General features: G+C 44.0%; 1 protein-coding gene across 2 annotated transcripts; it reads right to left on the bottom strand.

Moving 5' to 3' along the window:
• Positions 1-821: 821 nt before the first annotated feature.
• On the bottom strand, positions 822-17,901 carry GPX5 (glutathione peroxidase 5). Of its 2 annotated transcripts, XM_006104707.1 has the most exons (5): positions 17,815-17,901; positions 9,248-9,401; positions 2,559-2,676; positions 2,072-2,171; positions 822-1,028 (listed from the first exon to the last, which is right to left on the bottom strand). In XM_006104707.1, exons 1-5 carry the CDS (start codon positions 17,899-17,901, stop codon positions 822-824), a joined length of 666 nt encoding a protein of 221 aa, XP_006104769.1. The 2 variants fall into 2 exon arrangements, with proteins under 2 accessions (XP_006104769.1, XP_006104770.1); XM_006104708.1 differs by lacking the exon at positions 2,559-2,676 and having other exon boundaries at positions 944-1,028.
• Positions 17,902-18,824: the final 923 nt, after the last annotated feature.

Raw genomic sequence — 18,824 nt, forward strand, 5'->3', positions numbered from 1 at the left:
GAGAGATGCTCTGGGTCTCACTATCATGGAGGGTGATTTTCTGTTCCCACTCTTAGGGCTTCTACTGGAAAATCACAGGTCATTTGGGGGAAGAGGTAGCATGAATGAAGATTGAGCCAAAAAAAGTTGACAATACATTTTACCAGGAGAGGAAAATGTATGCAGTGGAGCCTAGACTGTATGGCTCTAACCTCCATGGCTATTCCCTCACTTTTAGGGTGGAGAGAGAAGAGGGAGTCAGAATGCAAAAACAACAACACAAAAACAGAACTATTAACCGTTCTTCTTCAGGATATTGTGGTTGACTAAACCGTTCTGATGGAATGATGACTTTTCTTTAATGGATATGAATTTTTAAGTTTCAACAGAGACCTGAGGATATAAGATTTTCATTCCTTTTTTAAAAAATTGCTTTCAGAGAGGAAGGGAGAGGGAGAGAGAGAAAAACATCAATGATGAGAGAGAATCATTGATTGGCTGCTTCCCACACACTCCCTACTGGGGATCAACCCCCAAACCCAGGCATGTGCCCTTGACTGGAATTGAACCTGGGATCCTTCAGTCCGAAGGCCGACGCTCTATCCACTGAGCCAAAATGGCCAGGGCAGGTTTTCATTCTTTTGCTTTTCACCCACATACCTTTGCAAGGAGAATGAGCAGTAGTCTTCCAAATATAAAGCTACTTGTAGAGAATGAGAACTTTAACAGTAAGAGGCGATTTAGTCAAGGGGAGGCTGTTTAAAAAGAGAGTGTAGTACAAAGGTGGATTTTGAACAGGTCTCAGGTGAGAAGCAGGATGGTTCCTGCCCAGCCTGGCCTTCCTATTTAGTCTTGAACTGCTTCAGGTACAGCAGGATGTCTGACTTGACTGCGCTGACTGGAGCCCGATGGAACCAGCGCATGACAGGGACTCCATCAGGCCCCACCAGGAACTTTTCAAAATTCCAGCGAATGTCCTGTACCTTTATGGGCTCCCAGGAGATATGTTTGAAGGAGCCCAAGAGCTCAGAGGGGTGAGGACAGGAGTGCTGAAGCGGAGAGATGAAAAAGAAGAGAAATGACAACATCCTTTTTACTTCTGGATGACCCAGGCTATTTCACCCACAGGAGATACAACCCCTCCTACACTTAGGTATTTTAGTTTCCTGTGGTTCTTAATAAATCATGTGAATTACCACCATACCTACTACCAAGAATGTTTATGATGTTATAGAAAGTGGGCTTCTTCTTTATGTTTTCACCCATAACCTCATCACAAAATCGCCACCAGTAAGATATGTCACATCTCTAGCCTTTGGATTCTTTTTCTGCTAGTAGCTTGGATTAGAATGTGGTTTCTCAGGTCTTGATCATTTCAAAGATACCTTTTGGGGCCAATATAGCGAGTTACCAGCATTTTGTTTTATCAAATAAGAAATTAAAAAACAATCGTTATTTTATCATTTGATTTTATAAAAAAAGATTATTTTAAGAATAAATTACAGAGCAGCCCTATAAGTCATTTGAGTTTATAAAACTCTCCTTATACTGTTCTAGTTCCTTCAGTTTACTGAGGATTTGGTTTTGGCTCACAGTCTGATATTTAAGAACAATGAACTTTGGTGATCATTAGGGAGCTTTCAGCTCACACGTTCTCTGAATCTAAAAGTTGTTGTTTCATAAAAGTTGCTAAATTGTGTTTCACCTGTTGATTTCTATGTCTCCCTCTCTAGAGTGAGCTTGTTAAGGGATAGGCACTGTGTCTTACTCATCTTCATATTCTTAGTATTTAGTAAGCTACCTTATAGATAGCAGGCAGTCAATAAATGCACTCTGAATGAATGAATGAATGAATGAATGAATGTCAATGAGCAAGAGAGGGTGGTTCCAGGAAAAGCTGCTATTTTACATCTTTTTCCACCACACAAAGCCCCACAGATACTAACAGTGTAAACTCTAGCCTCCATGCTGATCTGGAGATTTCCCTCAGAGCCCAATCCCACCTCTGGACAGGAGCCCTTGGTCTATTTCTACACCAATGCTATGCTAGACATATTAGGGAAGAAGAGGCTTACGTCATTCATTCACTCACCTTCAAAAAGGTGAAAACCTTCTGTTCTTTTTCACCATTCACATCACCTTTCTCAAAAAGCTGGAAATTAGGTACATATCCTCCCCCTGGACGGACATACCTGTAATAAGCCATAATGTTACCAGGAAAGTTATGATGGAACATCAAAATTGGATGTCATGGGGAAGGGAAGAAAGAGGTAGACATATACTAGACAGGCTGGGAAGGAAAGGTAAGGCCATATTTTTGTTTGGCCTCCCCAATTCACTTAGTTTTTCTCTATCCTGCAGTCTGTCCCTGTGCTCTACATTGTTTCTGAACCAGCTGTTTCAAAGCTCCTGCCCCTCCCAGTCCTGCCAAGTCTCACTGCACACCAGGCAGGTCAGTTTGCAGATGCTGCTGAGCCTATTAGTCCAGCACCATCCAGTAAGTCACACATATGGGAGGGTCTCTGGAGGTTGAAGGAAGGCGGACAGAGGCCTCCTACATAGTTTTGAGCAGTACTTACTTCAATCCCGGAAGGATTTCCAAGTTTTCACCTGGTTCTTGCTTTCCAAATTGATTGCAGGGAAAGCCCAATACAACGAGGCCAAAGGGCTTCAGCTCCTCCTGAAGTGTGTTCAGTTCTGTGGTAGAGATGGGGCAAGATGGCAGCCTGGCCAGAGACTTTGCCTTGTGTAGAGGAAGATTCCATTTCACTGGGGACATTAGGAAGCACTGGCGGCTCTTCAGGAACCAATGGCTCTAGCCCTGCCCCTAGTGAAAACCCAAGACCCACGGAAGGAACCACGGAACCTGGACACCAGCAGTTTATCCAACAAATGCTGCAGGCTCTCGCTGCAGTAAATCCTCAGCTACAGAGTCCAGAAGTCAGATTTCAGCAGCAACTGGAACAACTCAGTGCAATGGACTTTTGAGCCGTGAAAAAACTTGCAAGCCCTGATCGCAACAGGAGGTGATATTGAAAGATTACTGGGCTCCCAGCCATCATAGCAGCATTTCTGTATCTTGAAAAAATGTAATTTATTTTTGATAACGGCTCTTAAATCTTTAAAATACCTGCTTTATTTCATTTTGACTTTTGGAATTCTGTGCTGTTATGAACAAACCCAATATGATGCATTTTAACGTGGAGTACAGTAAGATAATGTGGGTTTCTCTGTGTGGTTTTATTTTTCTTGTGGAACAATGGGAATCAATGCTTTTTCATTTAAGGCTACTGCATGCATTAAATACTTCTGCATTTATTGTAATTTTTAAAAAAAAACCTCACCTTTTGTAGTGGGTGAACAGATTTTTGTCCTGCATCTGTCCAATTTATTTGCTTTTTAAAAATTAGCCTATGGTAGTAATTTATGTAGAACAAAAGCATTAAAAAAAGATTCCATTTCGCAGAGAAGGAAACAGAGGCCCAGGGAGGAGAAAGTCTCTGGATCAGAAAGGCTAACGTCAGATTCCGAACCTGCAGACATGCATGCAAAGCCCTTTATTGAAATATAGTTTTTTCCAAATATGCAGCACGTCAGTCAGCTGCAGGCCCACCAGGCCCCATTGCAGAGCTCTCAGGTTCCATTCCTCTGAGACGGCTCCCAGTTATTTTATTCCCCAAAAGGTCACTGCTGATGGGACTGTAAAATCATGCAACCACTATGGAAAGTAGAATGGAGGTTCCTCAAAAAAAAAAAAAAAACGAAGAAAGAAAGAAAAGGAACTAACAGTGATCTAGCAATTCATCTTTTATGTATATATGCAAATAATTGAAAGCAGTCTCAATGAGATATTTGTACCCATGTCCTTAGCAGCACTATTCATGAGTCAAGAGGTGGAAACAACCTAAATGTCCATTGATGAATGAATGAATGAACAAATATGGTATATTCATACAAAGGAATATTATTCAGCCTTAAAAAGGAAGGACATTCTGTCATATGCTGCACCATGGATGAAGCTTGAAGACAATTTGTTAAGTAACATAAACTAATCATAAAAAGACCAATATTGTATGATTTCACTCACATGAGATTTATACAGTAGTTAAATTTATAGAAACAGAATTAGAATGGTGGTTTTGAGGGCCTGACTAGAAGAAGGAAGAGGGAGGCTGTTGAATGAAAGTAGAGTTTCAGTTTTGCAAGATGAAACTTTCTGGAGATTTGTTTTACAACAATGTGAATGTTTTATACTATTGAGTGGTACACTTAAAAATGGTTAAGGTGCTAAATTTTGCTGTCTTTCTTTAGCACAATTCATTTTCAATCCTCACCTGAGTATGTTTATTTGTTTTATTTTTTTAAATATATTTTATTGACTTTTTACAGAGAGGAAGGGAAAGGGTTAGACAGTTAGAAACATCAAACAGCTGCCTCCTGCACACTCCCTACTGGGCATGTGCCCGCAACCAAGGTACATGCCTTTGACCTGAATCGAACCTGGGACCCTTGAGTCTGCAGGCTGACGCTCTATCCATTGAGCCAAACCAGTCAGGGCTGTTTATTTGTTTTAGGAAGAAGGGAGAGAAACATCAATTGGTTGCCTCTCATATGTGTTGGACTTGAGATAATCACAGGCTAGGTATGTGCCTTGACCGGAATTGAACCCACAACCTCTTAGTGTTCAATGCTCCACCCAGCCAAGGTTCTTTGCCACAATTTTTTTAAGAAGCTTATCAGGTAATTTTTAAACAAAGCTAGGTTTAAACATCACTGTTCATCAGTTTGTCTTTTTTGGTTAGTTAATGAGTAGCATTTCCTTTTTTAAAGGAAAAGCTGTGGACAGTGACAGGACTTCTCTCCTGTGTACAGGCTGGTCACCCTGCCAGGGACCAAGAGAACCTGAGAAATTCCGAGTTGCGCTTATTGTGTTCTTCCACAATTATTGGATGGTAAACATGCATTCTACCGAAAATTCTCATTGGTATGCCAAAACGCAAGATCCCACATGCTTCTCCCACTGCCAGGAAGTTTGCCAACTTGTCTGCTCAGACTTTTATAATCATCTTCTTTGTTAACCCATTCTGGGCTAGATGCCTTCAGTCCCCTGGCAAACACTAGCTAGACCCACTTAGATTCAGTTCAACCAATTGGCATCTCTCCTTAGTGTTTTTATTTATTTTTAATTATATATATTTTTCTAGAGATTGCTTTCCTGTCTCCACATGGTTCCTCAGCACTTCCCTGTGTGCTTCCCTCTTGTCATTAGTCACTATAGGTCATCGCATCTTCCAGGAAAAAGAGGACAATAAATCAGGAAGAGAGTTGTCCAATCCTTAAGCAAATATTCAGTTTACTCATCTGTTATATATAGAGTGGGAATGGAATAAATTGGTTTTTAAATTTCTTTTAAACTGGTAAAATGAATTATGGTTCAATAGAATTTTATTGAGTTTTTTAAAAAATGAGAAAATGGCCTGAACTCCAAAGCACCTTCTTAATTTTAAAAAACAACATGGCAAGTAATATTTATATTAGTCATCAGTGGAGGAAGAGCAGAAAAAAGAATCGATCTATTATACAGGGTAGGGCAATAGTAGGTTTATAGTTATTTGTGTGGAAAATACTGTAATAATCTATAATAATAAAAGTGTAATATGCTAATTAGACCTGACAGCCAAATGACCTTCTAGACGACCTTCCGGATGAAGTAGGGGCTGTGAGGGCTAAGCCCCTTGCATGAATTTCGTGCATCAGGCCTCTAGTTAGTAAATAATAATAATACAAGAATAAGCTCTTGCTTTGTGTACTCTCAATTGTAAACCTACTTTTGCTCCACCCTGTATTTTGTAAACATGATAATATTGTCATCTGGAGTAAGAGGAAGGAGGTGGAATAACTTTTTATTCTAAATATTTTCATTCCTTTTGAATTGTGAAATTTTTGAATGTATTACCCATTCAAAACCTAATAAAAAACAAAAATGAAGTTATTAGTTTCAATAAAAGAAATGCATCTGTTTCTGATATAATCCATCATTTTCATTATTTATTGCTTTTAAACCACATGGCCTAAAGTATAAGAAAGATACAAGACTTCTCTGCATAATTCACAGAGAGAGAAAACTACATCTAAGGAGCTGTCAAGGTTGGAGAGGGACTATTTGCTTCCATTTTGGCCTCCTTCTTTACCAAACTTCACTCCAGTTAAATGCAATTTTAAGTATAAAATACCTTTTCTCCTCTTGCTGAGCTGTATGAGTTCTTTATATGTTTTTGAAATTTATCATTTACCAAATGTAACATTGGCAAATATGTTCTTCCATACAGTGGGTTCTCTTTTCAATTTGGTGCTGGTTTCTTTTGCTGTGCAGATGGACATGGAGAGCATTTTGCTAAGTGAAATAAGCTAGTGGGAGAAAGATAAATATCACATATCTCACCCATTTGTGGAATATAATGAACAACATAAACAGATGAACAAAAATAGATCCAGAGACAGAATCATTGAGCTAACCATCAAACCTCAGAGGAAGGCAGAGGAGGTTGGGAGGGGGAGTAAGAGATCAACCAAAGGACATGTATGCGTGCATATAAGCATAATCCATAGACATAGATACCAGGGGGGTGAGGGCATGTTCTGGAGGGTGGGAGTGGGGGGGGGAGGTCAATGGGGGGGAAAAGGAGACATATGTAATACTTCAATGAATAAAGAATAATTTAAAAAAAGATGTAGCCCAATTTGTTTATTTTTTCTTTGTTTCTCTCTCCCTAGGAGATGTATTGGCAAAAATTCTGCTATGTGAGATGTCTGAGATGTTGCTGCCTATGGTTTCTTATAGGATTTTTATTGTTTCACAACTTACATTTAAGTCTTTTATCCATTTAGAGTTTATTTCTTGTGTATGGTGAAAATTGGTGGTCTAGTTTCATTTTTTTCCATGTATCTGCCCACTTTTCCCAACACCATTTATTGAAGAGACTGTCTTGACTCCATTGTATGCTCTTGCCTCCTTTGTCAAATACTAATTAAACATAATGGCTTGGGTTGATTTCTGGGTTCCCTGTTCTGTTCCATTGATCTACATGCCTGTTCTTGTGCCAGTACCAGGCTGTTTTTATTACAATGGCTTTGTAGTATAACTTGAAATCTGGTATTGTGATTCCTCCAACTTTATTCTTTCTCAAGATTGCTGTGGCTCTTTGGGGTCTTTTTGGGTTTCATATAAATTTTTGGAATATATGTTCTAGACCTGTGAATTATGTGATTGGTCTTTTAATAGGGATTGCATTGAATCTATAGATTGTTTTGGGTAGTATGGACATTTTAATGATGTTAATTTTTCCAATCCATGAACACAGTATACATTTCCATTTATTTATATCTTCCTATATCTCTTTTTTCAATGTCCTCTAATTTTCTGAGTACAGGTATTTTATCTCCTTGGTTTAGTTTATTTTTAGGTATCTTATTATTTTGGTGTTGCAGTGGTAAATGGGATTGTTGTTTTAGTTTCTCTTCCTGAGATTTCATTATTGGAGTATAAGTATGCCATTGATTTTTGGCTATTTATTTTATATCCTGCTATGTTGCCAAATTCATTTATTAAATCTAGTAGTTTTTTAGTGGCGTCTTTAAGATTTTCTTCGTACAATATCATGTCATCTGCAAATAATGAGAGTTTTACTTCCTCCTTTCTAATTTGGATGCTTTTTATTTTTTCTTCTTGTCTGATTGCTGTGGCTAAGTCTTCCAATACTATGTTGAATAAGAGTGATGAAAGGACATCCCTGTCTTGTTCCTGTTCTTAGAGGAAACACTTATTTTTTTCTCATTGAGTATGATGTTGGTTGTAAGTTTCCAATTAGAAAATCAGCAAAGGACCTGCATAAACACTTTTCCAAAGAGGACCTACAGATAGCCAATAGACATATGAAAAAAAATGCTCAATGTCACTAATCATCAAAGAAATGCAAATTAAAACTACAGTGAGGTATTTCTTCATACCTGTCAGAATGGCTACCATTTATAAATCAACAAACAAGTGCTGGTGAAAATGTGGAGAAAAAGGAACCCTAGTACTGCTGGTGGGAATACAGACTGGTGCAGCCATTATGGAAAACAGTATGGAGTTTCCTCAAAATATTAAAAACAGAACTTTCTTTGACCCAGCAATTTCACTGCTGGGAATATATCCTAAGAATCCTGAAACATCAACCAGAAAGAATATATGTACCCCTATGTTCATAGCAGCACAATTTACTATAGCTAAGATCTGAAAAAAGACCAAATGCCCGTCAGCAGATGAGTGAATAAAAAAGCTGTGGTACATTTATACCATTGCATACTATCAGCAGTAAAAAGGAAGGATGTCTTACCCTTTGAGACAGCATGGAAGGACCTGGAGAAAATTATGCTAAGTGAAAGAAGAAAGAAAGACATATATCACATGATCTCACTTATATGTGAAATATAATGAACAAGATAAACTGACAAACAAAATAGGACCATAGATATAGAAGCATGGAATAGACTGATAGATCTCAGAGGCAAGGTGGGAGGGAGGGCAGGAAGAGATTAACCAAGAGACTTATGTAATTTATGCACAGTCCATGGACACAGATAACAGACGAAAGCCTGTGATGGGGTGGAAACCCAGTGGAGGGGGCAGAGGGAGAAATGGGGAACATCTGTAACACTCTCAACAATCAAATTAATTTAAAAATTTTGTAAGTACTCCCCCCTTTTCTTTGTCTTTTAAAATCCTGAAAAATTTTCAAAAATATTTATCGTCTCTCCTGTATTTACCAAGTACATTTGAATCTTCAGAGAGGTTACTAATTCATATATATTGATTCTCCTGGAAATCTCAGGAGCAAAGCATAGGTAGGACATAGAGAAGGAATCAGCAAACTTTCTCTGTAAAAGTCAAATAGTAAATATTTTAGAATTTACAAGCCAAATGGTCTCTGTCACCAGTATTCATACCACCTTTCAGCTCTGCCTTGTAGCATAAAATCAACCACAGACAGTCTGTAAATGAATGGGCATGGCTGTGTTCCAGTACACGTTTGTCTATAGAAGTAGGCTGGCCAGATCTGACCTGTGGGCCATAGTTTGCTGACTCCTGACATTGGGGAATGAAGTCACTTGATCATAAGTATTTATTTTGATGCATAATTACAATTAAAGCATAAATGTAATTATGATTTAGAATATATTGAGCTGGGAAATTTAGTCCCAAGGGGGTTTAGATATAAATTCTTACCAGGATATTGAGCTGTTAGACCACAATAGGTGGCCACATTAACAAAAAGGACATGCTTGCCCACATACTGCTTGAATGAAATGTGTTCCTTTCCATCAAGAGTGAGGGCGTCATATTCATAGATGGTGCCTTTCACATCTTTGTAGCAATCCATCTGGAAGATTTAAAAATGATGACATAAATAACAATAATTCCTAACATCTGTGTAATCTTTCATTGCACTCAATGGAGAATACATGTATTAGCTGAAATCCAGAACACAAACAAGAGTAGTATGAGAAGTCAGTGACAAGACTGAAAGTTCTTGTGACTTGAAAGCCAACTTTTTTTTTTGAGCAAAAGACAGTCAAATCTCTTTTCATGTTGTCCTGAAAGAAGCTAGATACCACAAGATGCTTGGATGAATGAAAATGACCAGAGAATCATGAGCTGGGATGAGCGGGCCTGGGATGTAGGGCCAAAGAGAAAAGCACACTGGCTTTCATGTTTCTGTGAGAATAAGGCTACTTCATGGCTCTAGAGCAGGGGTCCTCAAACTTTTTAAACAGGGGGCCAGTTCACTGTCCCTCAGACCGTTGGAGGGCCGGACTATAGTTTTAAAAAAACTATGAACAAATTCCTATGCACACTGCACATATCTTATTTTGAAGTACAAAAGCAAAATGGGAACAAATACAATATTTGTATTTGTATGTGGCCCGCGGGCCGTAGTTTGAAGACCCCTGCTCTAGAGCAGCGGTTCTCAACCTGTGGGTCGTGACCCCTTTGGGGGTCGAACCACCCTTTCACAGGGGTTGCCTAAGACCATCGGAAAACACACATATAATTACATATTGTTTTTGTGATTAATCACTATGCTTTAATTATTTCAATTTGTAACAATGAAAATACATCCTGCATATCAGATATTTACATTACGATTTATAACAGTAGCAACATTACAGTTATGAAGTAGCAACGAAAATAATTTTATGGTTGGGGGTCACCACAACATGGGGAACTGTTATTAAAGGGTTGTGGCATTAGGAAGGTTGAGAACCACTGCTCTAGAGTGAAGATATCCTGCCTTGATTCTCTCAACATAGGAAAGGTTTTCAATTGCTTCAGTATTTAACAATGGTTTGGTTCCTTCTGTAACTGTCCCCATACCGTCTGGCTTCTCACCATGCCAATTAGCATGGTGGAGTGCGAAAAGCACTGGCTCTTTGATTTGTGGAATCAGAAGTCAGCTCTACTTTCAATTCCTTGTGAACCTTGGCAGTTCTCATCCTTGACCCTCAGTTTCCACCATGGGGAAAGAAGACATTCATCTAGACTACTATCAGATCCTCAAGGGGCCTTCCAGGTTTAACATTCTAGAATCTAATGTTATCTCTACCTTGAATAATTTTCCCTCTCATGTCACTCTCTTATTCATATGATGATCTTACAAGCCAATACTATAAAAATTCCAACGTTTTGTAGTTCCCTAGAAAGAAGATGAAGAGTTCATTAAAATATGTCTGGCTAGCAGTACCCACCACACTACACACTTCACTCCTCACCTCACTTGCTGTCATCATCAGCTCCATCTGTCCTGTTTCCAAATCTCCTGAACATATTTCATCAGAGTTCTACACATCAGAAATAAGTCCTACATGAAATTATCATTGCCTGTTCTTAAGTTAAATTCCTCAACAAGGCAGATCTTCTCATATTCCTCCTGTCTCTATCAATGCAAGTCCATGCAAAACCCAAAGTATACTGAGGGGAAGTTGCTACAAATTGCTCACAGGATATAGGAAGTATAAAATAGGAAGTATGAAAAGGAAACCACCAAACCACATGGTGAGAAAAAGGCAGAGGGTAACTGAAAGGGGAGAAAACTGTGATAAGAAAAATACAGACTTAGATTAAGAATAAACTAGACTCCCTGGAAAAGCAATAGACTAGAAAAGATTTTAGCCAAACACCATCTTCCTCACCTAAAGGAGTGATGCAGCACAAAACAGAACCTAACATTCCCAACTGTATATGCCGATTGCTTCCATCACCAGCACACCAGGTTGTCGCTACGCAGTCACTCCTCCTGGAAGAGAGGTGTTTTCTCTGTGCAGGTTTTTATAATTTTCCCTAAATGCATGCACATGTACATGCACTAGCAAAACAGACATGCATGAGGAAATCTAATTTAATAAAAGAGAAACATGCAAATTGACCATACCTTTGCTACGCCCAAGCCATGCCTACCAGCCAATCAGAGTGACTATATGCAAATTAACTCAACCAAGATGGCAGCCAGCAGCCCGAGAGCTGGAGCAAGCAGGAAGCTTAGTTGCCCCGGCAATGGAGGAAGCCAAGCTTCCCGCCTGCCCTGGCTGGCTCTGAGCTCCATTCAAGGCAACAAAGTTTCAATTATAGAAGCTAAATAAACCCCAGATACCTGCTTCCAGCCAGCCTCCACTGGGAGTTTGGGTGGCTGGGGACCATGGCCAGCCAGAAAATAGCCATCAGCCCCTCACCCAGCTGGCCAGGCACCCCATTGGGGACCCCCATCCTGAAGGGGCTGTGGCCAGCCTGCAAACAACCATCAGCCCCTCACCCAGGCTGGCCAGGCACCACAGTGAGACCCCCACCCTGATCCGGGACACCCTTCAGGGCAAACCAGCCAGCCCCCACCCGTGCACCAGGCCTCTATCCTATATAGTAAAAGGGTAATATGCAAACTGACCCTAACAGCACAAAGACTGGGAATGACTGGTCACTATGACACACACTGACCACCAGGGGTAGACACTCAATGCAGGAGCAGCCCCCTGGTCATCAGTGCACTCCCACAGGGGGAGCTCTGCTCAGCCACAAGCCAGGCTGATGGCTGTCAGTACAGCAGTGGTTGTGGGAGCCTCTCCCACCTCCTCAGCAGCACTAAGGATGTCCTACTGCAGCTTAGGTCTGCTCCCCGCTGGCAAGTGGGCATCCCCTGAGGGCTCCTGGGCTGCCAGAGGGATGTCTGACTGCCAGCTTAGGCCCAATCCCCCGGGGAGCAGGCCTAAGCCAGCAGGTGGTCATCCCCCGAGGGGTCCCAGACTGCGAGAGGGCACAGACCTGGCTGAGGGACCCCCCCCCCCTGAGTGCACAAATTTCTGTGCTCTGGGCCTCTAGTCTATATATATAAAAAGCCAGCCACCAGAATGCTGTAACGACCTGAATGACCAGTCTCTATGATGTCCACGGGGGCCAGCGAACCTCCCAAGGCCCTTCCCCCCAGCTGGCCCCACCCCTGATCGGCCCACCCCACCACAATCAGCCAGCAGTCCCTCCCCCTGGCTGGCCCCAACCTGATTGCCCCCTAACAGGGGGCGGGGCCTGCCAGCCAACCTCCTGCAGCCCCTCCCCCTACCGTCCTCACCCCCAATGGGTCCCCACCACCCTGATCAACCCCGCCCCTGATCAACATCCCACCCCAGTAGGGGGCAGGCTGGCTGGCTAACCTCCTGCAGCCCCTCCCCCTAGCTGTCCTGGCCCTGATTGAGCCCTAATCAGGGTGGGCCCACCGACCAACCTCCTGCCATCTCCTCCTCTCAATAGGCCTAGCCCCAATCCGCCAATTGGGGCCAGGCCAACCGGACCGCACCTGTGCATGAATTTGTGCACTGGGCCTCTAGTACTATATGAAAACATTCATTTCTATTTCCATGTTGGGTGGTTCCAAGCTAAACATTTTAAATAATTTGGCTCCCCCTCCCCCACTTTGCTACTACAATGAAAATTACTAAAAAGCATGTTGGCTACTAGGATGTGGGGACTTAGAGAAACTCTAGACTTGAAGATGCCTTTTAGTCCAGCTTACTCCTGCTATTCATGGCAGTCTATATCTAGCAGAAGCTAGAAGAGGTGAAACGATTTGCCCAAAGCCAAGAGTGGTAACAACCATGCGACTGAGAATTCATTTGCCCCTAACTTCATGATTCCCTTTTGCTCAAAGTTATCTAATTCACACCTAGTTCATTGCTATTCTTTCTTCAACCACCCCATCATGGCCATACATGTATTTTTTGTATTCTTAAAAAGATTACATCTCACTGAAGGCTTTGATGATGCTTAGCATTTTTAGGAATATAGCATTTATTATTATTATTATTTTTTAATCCTCACCTGAGGATATGCTTATTGTATTTAGAGAGAAGGGAAGGGGAAGAGAGAGACAAAAACATCTATGTGGGAGAGAACATCCATACTGTGGATCAAACCTGCAACATTTTAGTATGCAGAACAATTCTCCAACACACTGAGCCACACTGGCCAGGGCTACCATGCACACATTTATTCAACAAGGCAACAGCCATGAACTGGAATTACAACTGAAGCTGGAATCCAAGGCTCCTGGTTCTAAATCCTCCTGTTATTCTTTCCACATATTTCATGTTTCTCTGACTGATAGGGGAAGGGCATGTAACAGGAATAGAGTCACAGCTATTTAATGATGATTCCCCGACTACAGGAAAGAGGTTTTCTTACAGACACTGGGAAACTGGAGGATGTGTTGCAAGAAGAAAAACAGGCTGTAAAAAGAAATACACTTTAAAAGCAGACCAAGGACAGGACACACTTTGATTTAGTTGCTGTGCCTGTACCCTGACCCCTCCAGGAGTTTGCCTCAGGAACGTTGAGCATCCCAGAACAAGCTGAGCTGTTTGCAATCATAGATTAGCCACCTTGTCATTGGACTTTGAGCTCCTGAAGGCCAGGCTGCAGACTCTCCCCTGCCCTTTCCCTGTTAAACTCACAGCTCAAAGCTGCATGTAGCTTTCTCCCTCACCTGTATGTAGTCAGCCAGCTGGCTGGGAGGCAGGGGTCAGAGCAGAATTTTCAGGGTGACCAACTGCTCTCCCATGCTGCCGGCAATCCTCCTATCTAATAAAAGACAAAAAGGATAATTGACCATACCTTCACTATGCTTCCCATTGGCTAGTCAGGGTGATATGCAAATTAACCACCAACCAAGATGGCGGCCGGCAGCCATGCAGCTGAAGCAAGCAGGAGGCTTGCTTGCTCCAGTGATGGAGGAAGCCAAGGTTCCCCCCCAGCCGCGGCCCGGCTCTGAGCTCCGTAAGCAACAAAGTTTCAATTATAGAAGCTAAACAAACCCCAGATACCTGCTTTCAGCAGGCAGTGGCCTCAGAGCTGGAGCTGACTCTAAGCTCCAGTGACAGCAACAAAGTTTCAATTATAGAAGGTAAATAAATCCCAGAATAAAAAAAAAAAGAAAAAAGGACAGGCTGGGAGCTTCAGTCACCAGCCAGACTGAAAATGGTCCTCAGTCCCTCACCCAGACTGGCCAGGCACCCCAGTGGGGACCCCCACCATGAAGAGGGTATGACAAGCTGCAAACAGCCATCAGCCCCTCACCCAGGCTGGCCAGGCACCCAAGCGGGACTCCCAGCCTGATCCGGGACACCCTTCAGGGCAAACCAGCCAGTCCCCACCCATGCACCAGGCCTCTATCCTATATAGTAAAAGGATAATATGCAAACTGACCCTAACAACACAGACTGGGAATGACTGGTCACTATGACACACACTGACCACCAGGGGGCAGATGCTCAATGTAGGAGCTGCCTCCTGGTGGTCAGTGCGCTCCCACATGGGGAACTCTTCTCAGCCACAAGCCAGGCTGATGGCTGCCAGTACAGCAGTGGTGGTGGGAGCCTCTCCTGCCTCCTCAGCAGTGCTAAGGATGTCTGACTGCAGCTTAGGTCTGCTCCCTGCTGGCAAGTGGACATCCCTGGAGGGCTGCTGGACTGCCAGAGGGATGTCTGATTGCCAGCTTAGGCCCAATGCCCTGGGGAGTAGGCCTAAGCCAGCAGGTGGTCATCCCCCGAGGGGTCCCAGACTGCGAGAGGGCACAGGCCGGGCTGAGGGATCCTCCACCCCCCTCCCCCCGAGCGCACAAATTTTTGTGTATCGGGCCTCTAGTGTTGGAATAAATGTTTATACATGATTCAACTCTGTCTCTGCTGAATTTGGCTCAAGTAGTGACAGGTGGCTGGGATCCACTGTGTTTGGTAACATGATGACTCTGACTTTAGCCATCCCTAAAAGCTTCCACATGATTTTTTTCCTCCTCCTTATGATTTTTCTGCTTAGCTCAGTGTGAGATAACTCAACACAGTCCCTCATCCAAACCCATGTCCCCATCCACTCTGATGTCCATTGTTCTTCCATGTCTCAGACCCAGCTCTGAGGAGACACTGAGAGGGTTGGAGGGAGACTCAGCTCTGAGGCAGACACTGAGAGGGCTGGAGGGAGACCCAGGCGGCCTCTACCTAGGAAGGAGGGGAGAGAGAACTATAGGAAGGAGGCTCTTTTTTTTTTTGCTACCCATATTCCATTCAAGGAACATTCGTTTCTAGATTTGAAGAGATTCAAAGAGAAGAGAAGGAACATTTAGGGGAAACAACAAAAAAGAAGAAAGCAGAGGTTGGTGTCTTACAAGAAGGAATGAAGTGTGGGATCGTGGAGACCAAGACAAAAGAGTAACTTCTAACCAAAGAACTTATATGCACATAGGTATAACCCATGGACACAGACAATAGTGTGGTGAAGGCCTGGGGTGGGGTGGGTGTGGAATGGAGGAGGTCAATGGGGAAATAAGGGAACATCTATAATACTTTCAAATCTAATCTAATAAAAGAGAAACATGGTAATTAGTGTACGACCGCTACCTTTCCCATTGGCTAATCAGGGTGATATGCAAATTAACTGTCAGCCAAGATGGCGGCCGGCAGCCAGGCAGCTGGAACTAACAGGAAGCTTGCTTGCTTCAGTGACAGAGGACTCCAACGTTCCCCGCCTGCCTTGCCGGCCTCTGAGCTGGCAGTTTGAAACTTTGTAACAAATATAGAAGCTAAACAAAACCCCAGAAACCAGCTTTCAGCCAGCCCGGGATCTCAGAGCTGGAGTTATACATTGTTTCAATTATAGAACCCAAACAAACCAGATACCTGCTTTCAGCAGCGGAAGCCTCAGAGCTAGAGCCAGAGCTAAAGCTGGCCCAGAATAAAAAGAAAAAAAGAAAAAAAGGAGCGGTTGGAAGCTTCAGTCAACCACCAGCTTGAAAGCAGCCCTCAGCCCCTCACCCAGACTGGCCAGGCACCCCAGTGGGGACCCCCACCCTGAAGGGTGTGTGACCAGCTGCAACCAACCATCATCCCCTCATCCAGGCTGGCCAGGCACCCCAGTGGGGACCCCCACCCTGATCCAGGACACCCTTCAGGGCAAACCAGCCAGCCCCCAGGCCTCTATCCTATATAGTAAAAGGGTAATATGCCTCCCAGCACCGGGATCAGCGGAGCCGCGAGGCCTCCTGGCACCGGATCAGCGTGACAAGGGGCAGTGCCCAAACCCCCTGATCGCCCTTCGGCTCTGTCTGTGACAGGGTGCGGCGTCCCAACACCCTGATCGGCCCTGCTCTGTGTGTGACAGGGGGCGGCACCCCACCCCCCCCCCACAGGCCCTGCTCTGTGTGTGATGGGGTAGAGCCATAACCTCCCCATCGGCCCTGCCCTGAGTCTGACAGTGGCAGCGCCCCAACCCCCTGAACCACCCTGCTCTGTGTGTGACAGGGGGAAGTGCCCCAACTCCCCTATTGGCCCTACTCTGTGAGTGACAGGGGGGAGCTCCACAACCCCCTGATCAGCCCTGCTCTGTGCGTGACAGGGGGGAGCTCCCCAACCCCCTGATGGGCCTGCTCTGTGCGTGACAGGGGGGAGCTCCCCAACCCCCTGATGGGCCCTGCTCTGTGCATGACAGGGGGCTGCGCCCAACCCCCTGATGGGCCCTGCTCTATGCCTGACAGGGGGCAGCGCCCCAACCCTCTGATCGGCCCTGCTCTGTGCGTGACAGGGGGTGGCGCCGCAACCTCCCCATCGACCCTGCCTTGAGTGTGACAGGGGGCGGTGCCCCAACCCCCCAATCGACCCTACCCTGAGCGTGACTGAGGGTGGCATCGCAACCTCCCAATCCGCCCTGCTCTGTGCACGACAGGGGGCGGCGCCCCAACTCCCCAATTGGCCCTGCTCTGAGCCTGACCAGGGGCTGCACCTAGGGATTGGGCCTGCCCTCTGCCACCCGGGAGCAGGCCTAAGCCAGCAGGTCGTTATCTCCCGAGGGGTCCCAGACTGCGAGAGGGCACAGGCTGGGCTGAGGGACCCCCCCTTCTCCCCCGAGTGCACAAATTTTTGTGCACCAGGCCTCTAGTATATATATATATATATAATTCTTTTTGGTTAATCCTCACCTGAGGATATTTTTTCCCATTCATTTTTAGAGAGAGTAGATAGGAGGGGGAGAGACTGATATGAGAGAGATACCTTAATTGGTTGCCACCTGCCAGGCAACCAGGGCTAGGAATTGAGCTTGCAACTGAGGTACGTGCCCTTGATGGAACTGAACCTGGGACCCTTCAGTCCACAGGTCAACACTCTTACCGCTGAGCAAAACTGGCCAGGGTGATAAAGATAAATGTTTAAAAAAGAAGAAGCATTTCCCATTAAAACACTGCCCTGTTTTTTCTGGAAGTCACTCACCTTCATCTTCTCCAGCTTGGGATTTGTCTGCACAAAGCCAGCTAGGAGAAGGGGGAAAAGATAGGAGGCCCTTAACTGTGCAGTCATTATTAGTGACTGTAGGTCACTAGTCTGAGAGTCTGAGGCCCTTATGCATCTCAGCAGCCTTTTGATATCCTGGCAGGGAAGAGCCCAAGCCTGCACAGGCCAATAGCAGTGTGGCAAGTATTTTTGGGGTGTGAGTGGGGCACAAGAATGTAGAATTTAAACCACATCCTTACCTACACACACCCACATGAGCACTCAAAGCTCAGCAGTGCGATGAGGACCCGAGACTCATAAATCCTGGCAGAATTATGAAAGGGTGATGGCAAGTACTCCATGGCCCTTAAAGGTTATTATCTCTTTTTACTGAGTGAATAGTTTTAGATGCGGACACAGCCTCCCAGACTTAGCAGTAAACTCACGCAAAAGGGATGACATAGATATTCCAAGTACTATTTCTAATATTATTTGAGCTTAAAAAAAAAATCAAAGGATGGACCACATAGGAGCTCTCTAAAAGAGTTGGGAGGAAACTGGCCCTGAGTGGGAAAAATATTTTCAGTATACCAGTATGTGAAGGAAGAACATTAATGTATTCTTTATACACATGCTTTGTAAGTTAGTAAGAAAAACAATTGGCCCAACAGAAAAATGGGCACCAGACAGAAACCAAATGGCATCTGTAGAAGGACTCAATGTTCTCTTCTCACCAATAATCAAAGAGGTATCAATAAGGAAAGATACATTCTGCACTTATCAGATTGGCCAAGGTTAAAAGGAATGGTGGTACCAGCCTGGGTGTCAGTCTGGCATCAAAGGCTCTTACCGACAGTGGGGCAGGGAGGTGGGAGGCGGGGCAACCACACCGGCTAACTTGCTGGAGAAGAGTCTGCCATTCTGAATGCAGTGCCTTTTAAAGGTGCTCTTAATCTCCTGAAAGAATCAAGAAAAAGTGTTGCCTCTCAGCCAGCAAACATTTTCGCAAC

Source organism: Myotis lucifugus, unplaced genomic scaffold (genome assembly GCF_000147115.1).
Source record: "Myotis lucifugus unplaced genomic scaffold, Myoluc2.0 scaffold_594, whole genome shotgun sequence".
Classification (NCBI taxonomy): domain Eukaryota; kingdom Metazoa; phylum Chordata; class Mammalia; order Chiroptera; family Vespertilionidae; genus Myotis; species Myotis lucifugus.

Excerpts from the sequence above, each read along its gene's own strand:
- GPX5 (XM_006104707.1), bottom strand. The coding sequence starts at position 17,901 with ATGACTGCACAGTTAAGGGCCTCCTATCTTTTCCCCCTTCTCCTAGCT. Across the intron at positions 2,677-9,247 it reads TCTAACAGCTCAATATCCTG|AACTGAACACACTTCAGGAG; the intron begins GTAAGAATTTAT and ends TCTCTACCACAG. Across the intron at positions 2,172-2,558 it reads GAAATCCTTCCGGGATTGAA|GTATGTCCGTCCAGGGGGAG; the intron begins GTAAGTACTGCT and ends GGCTTATTACAG.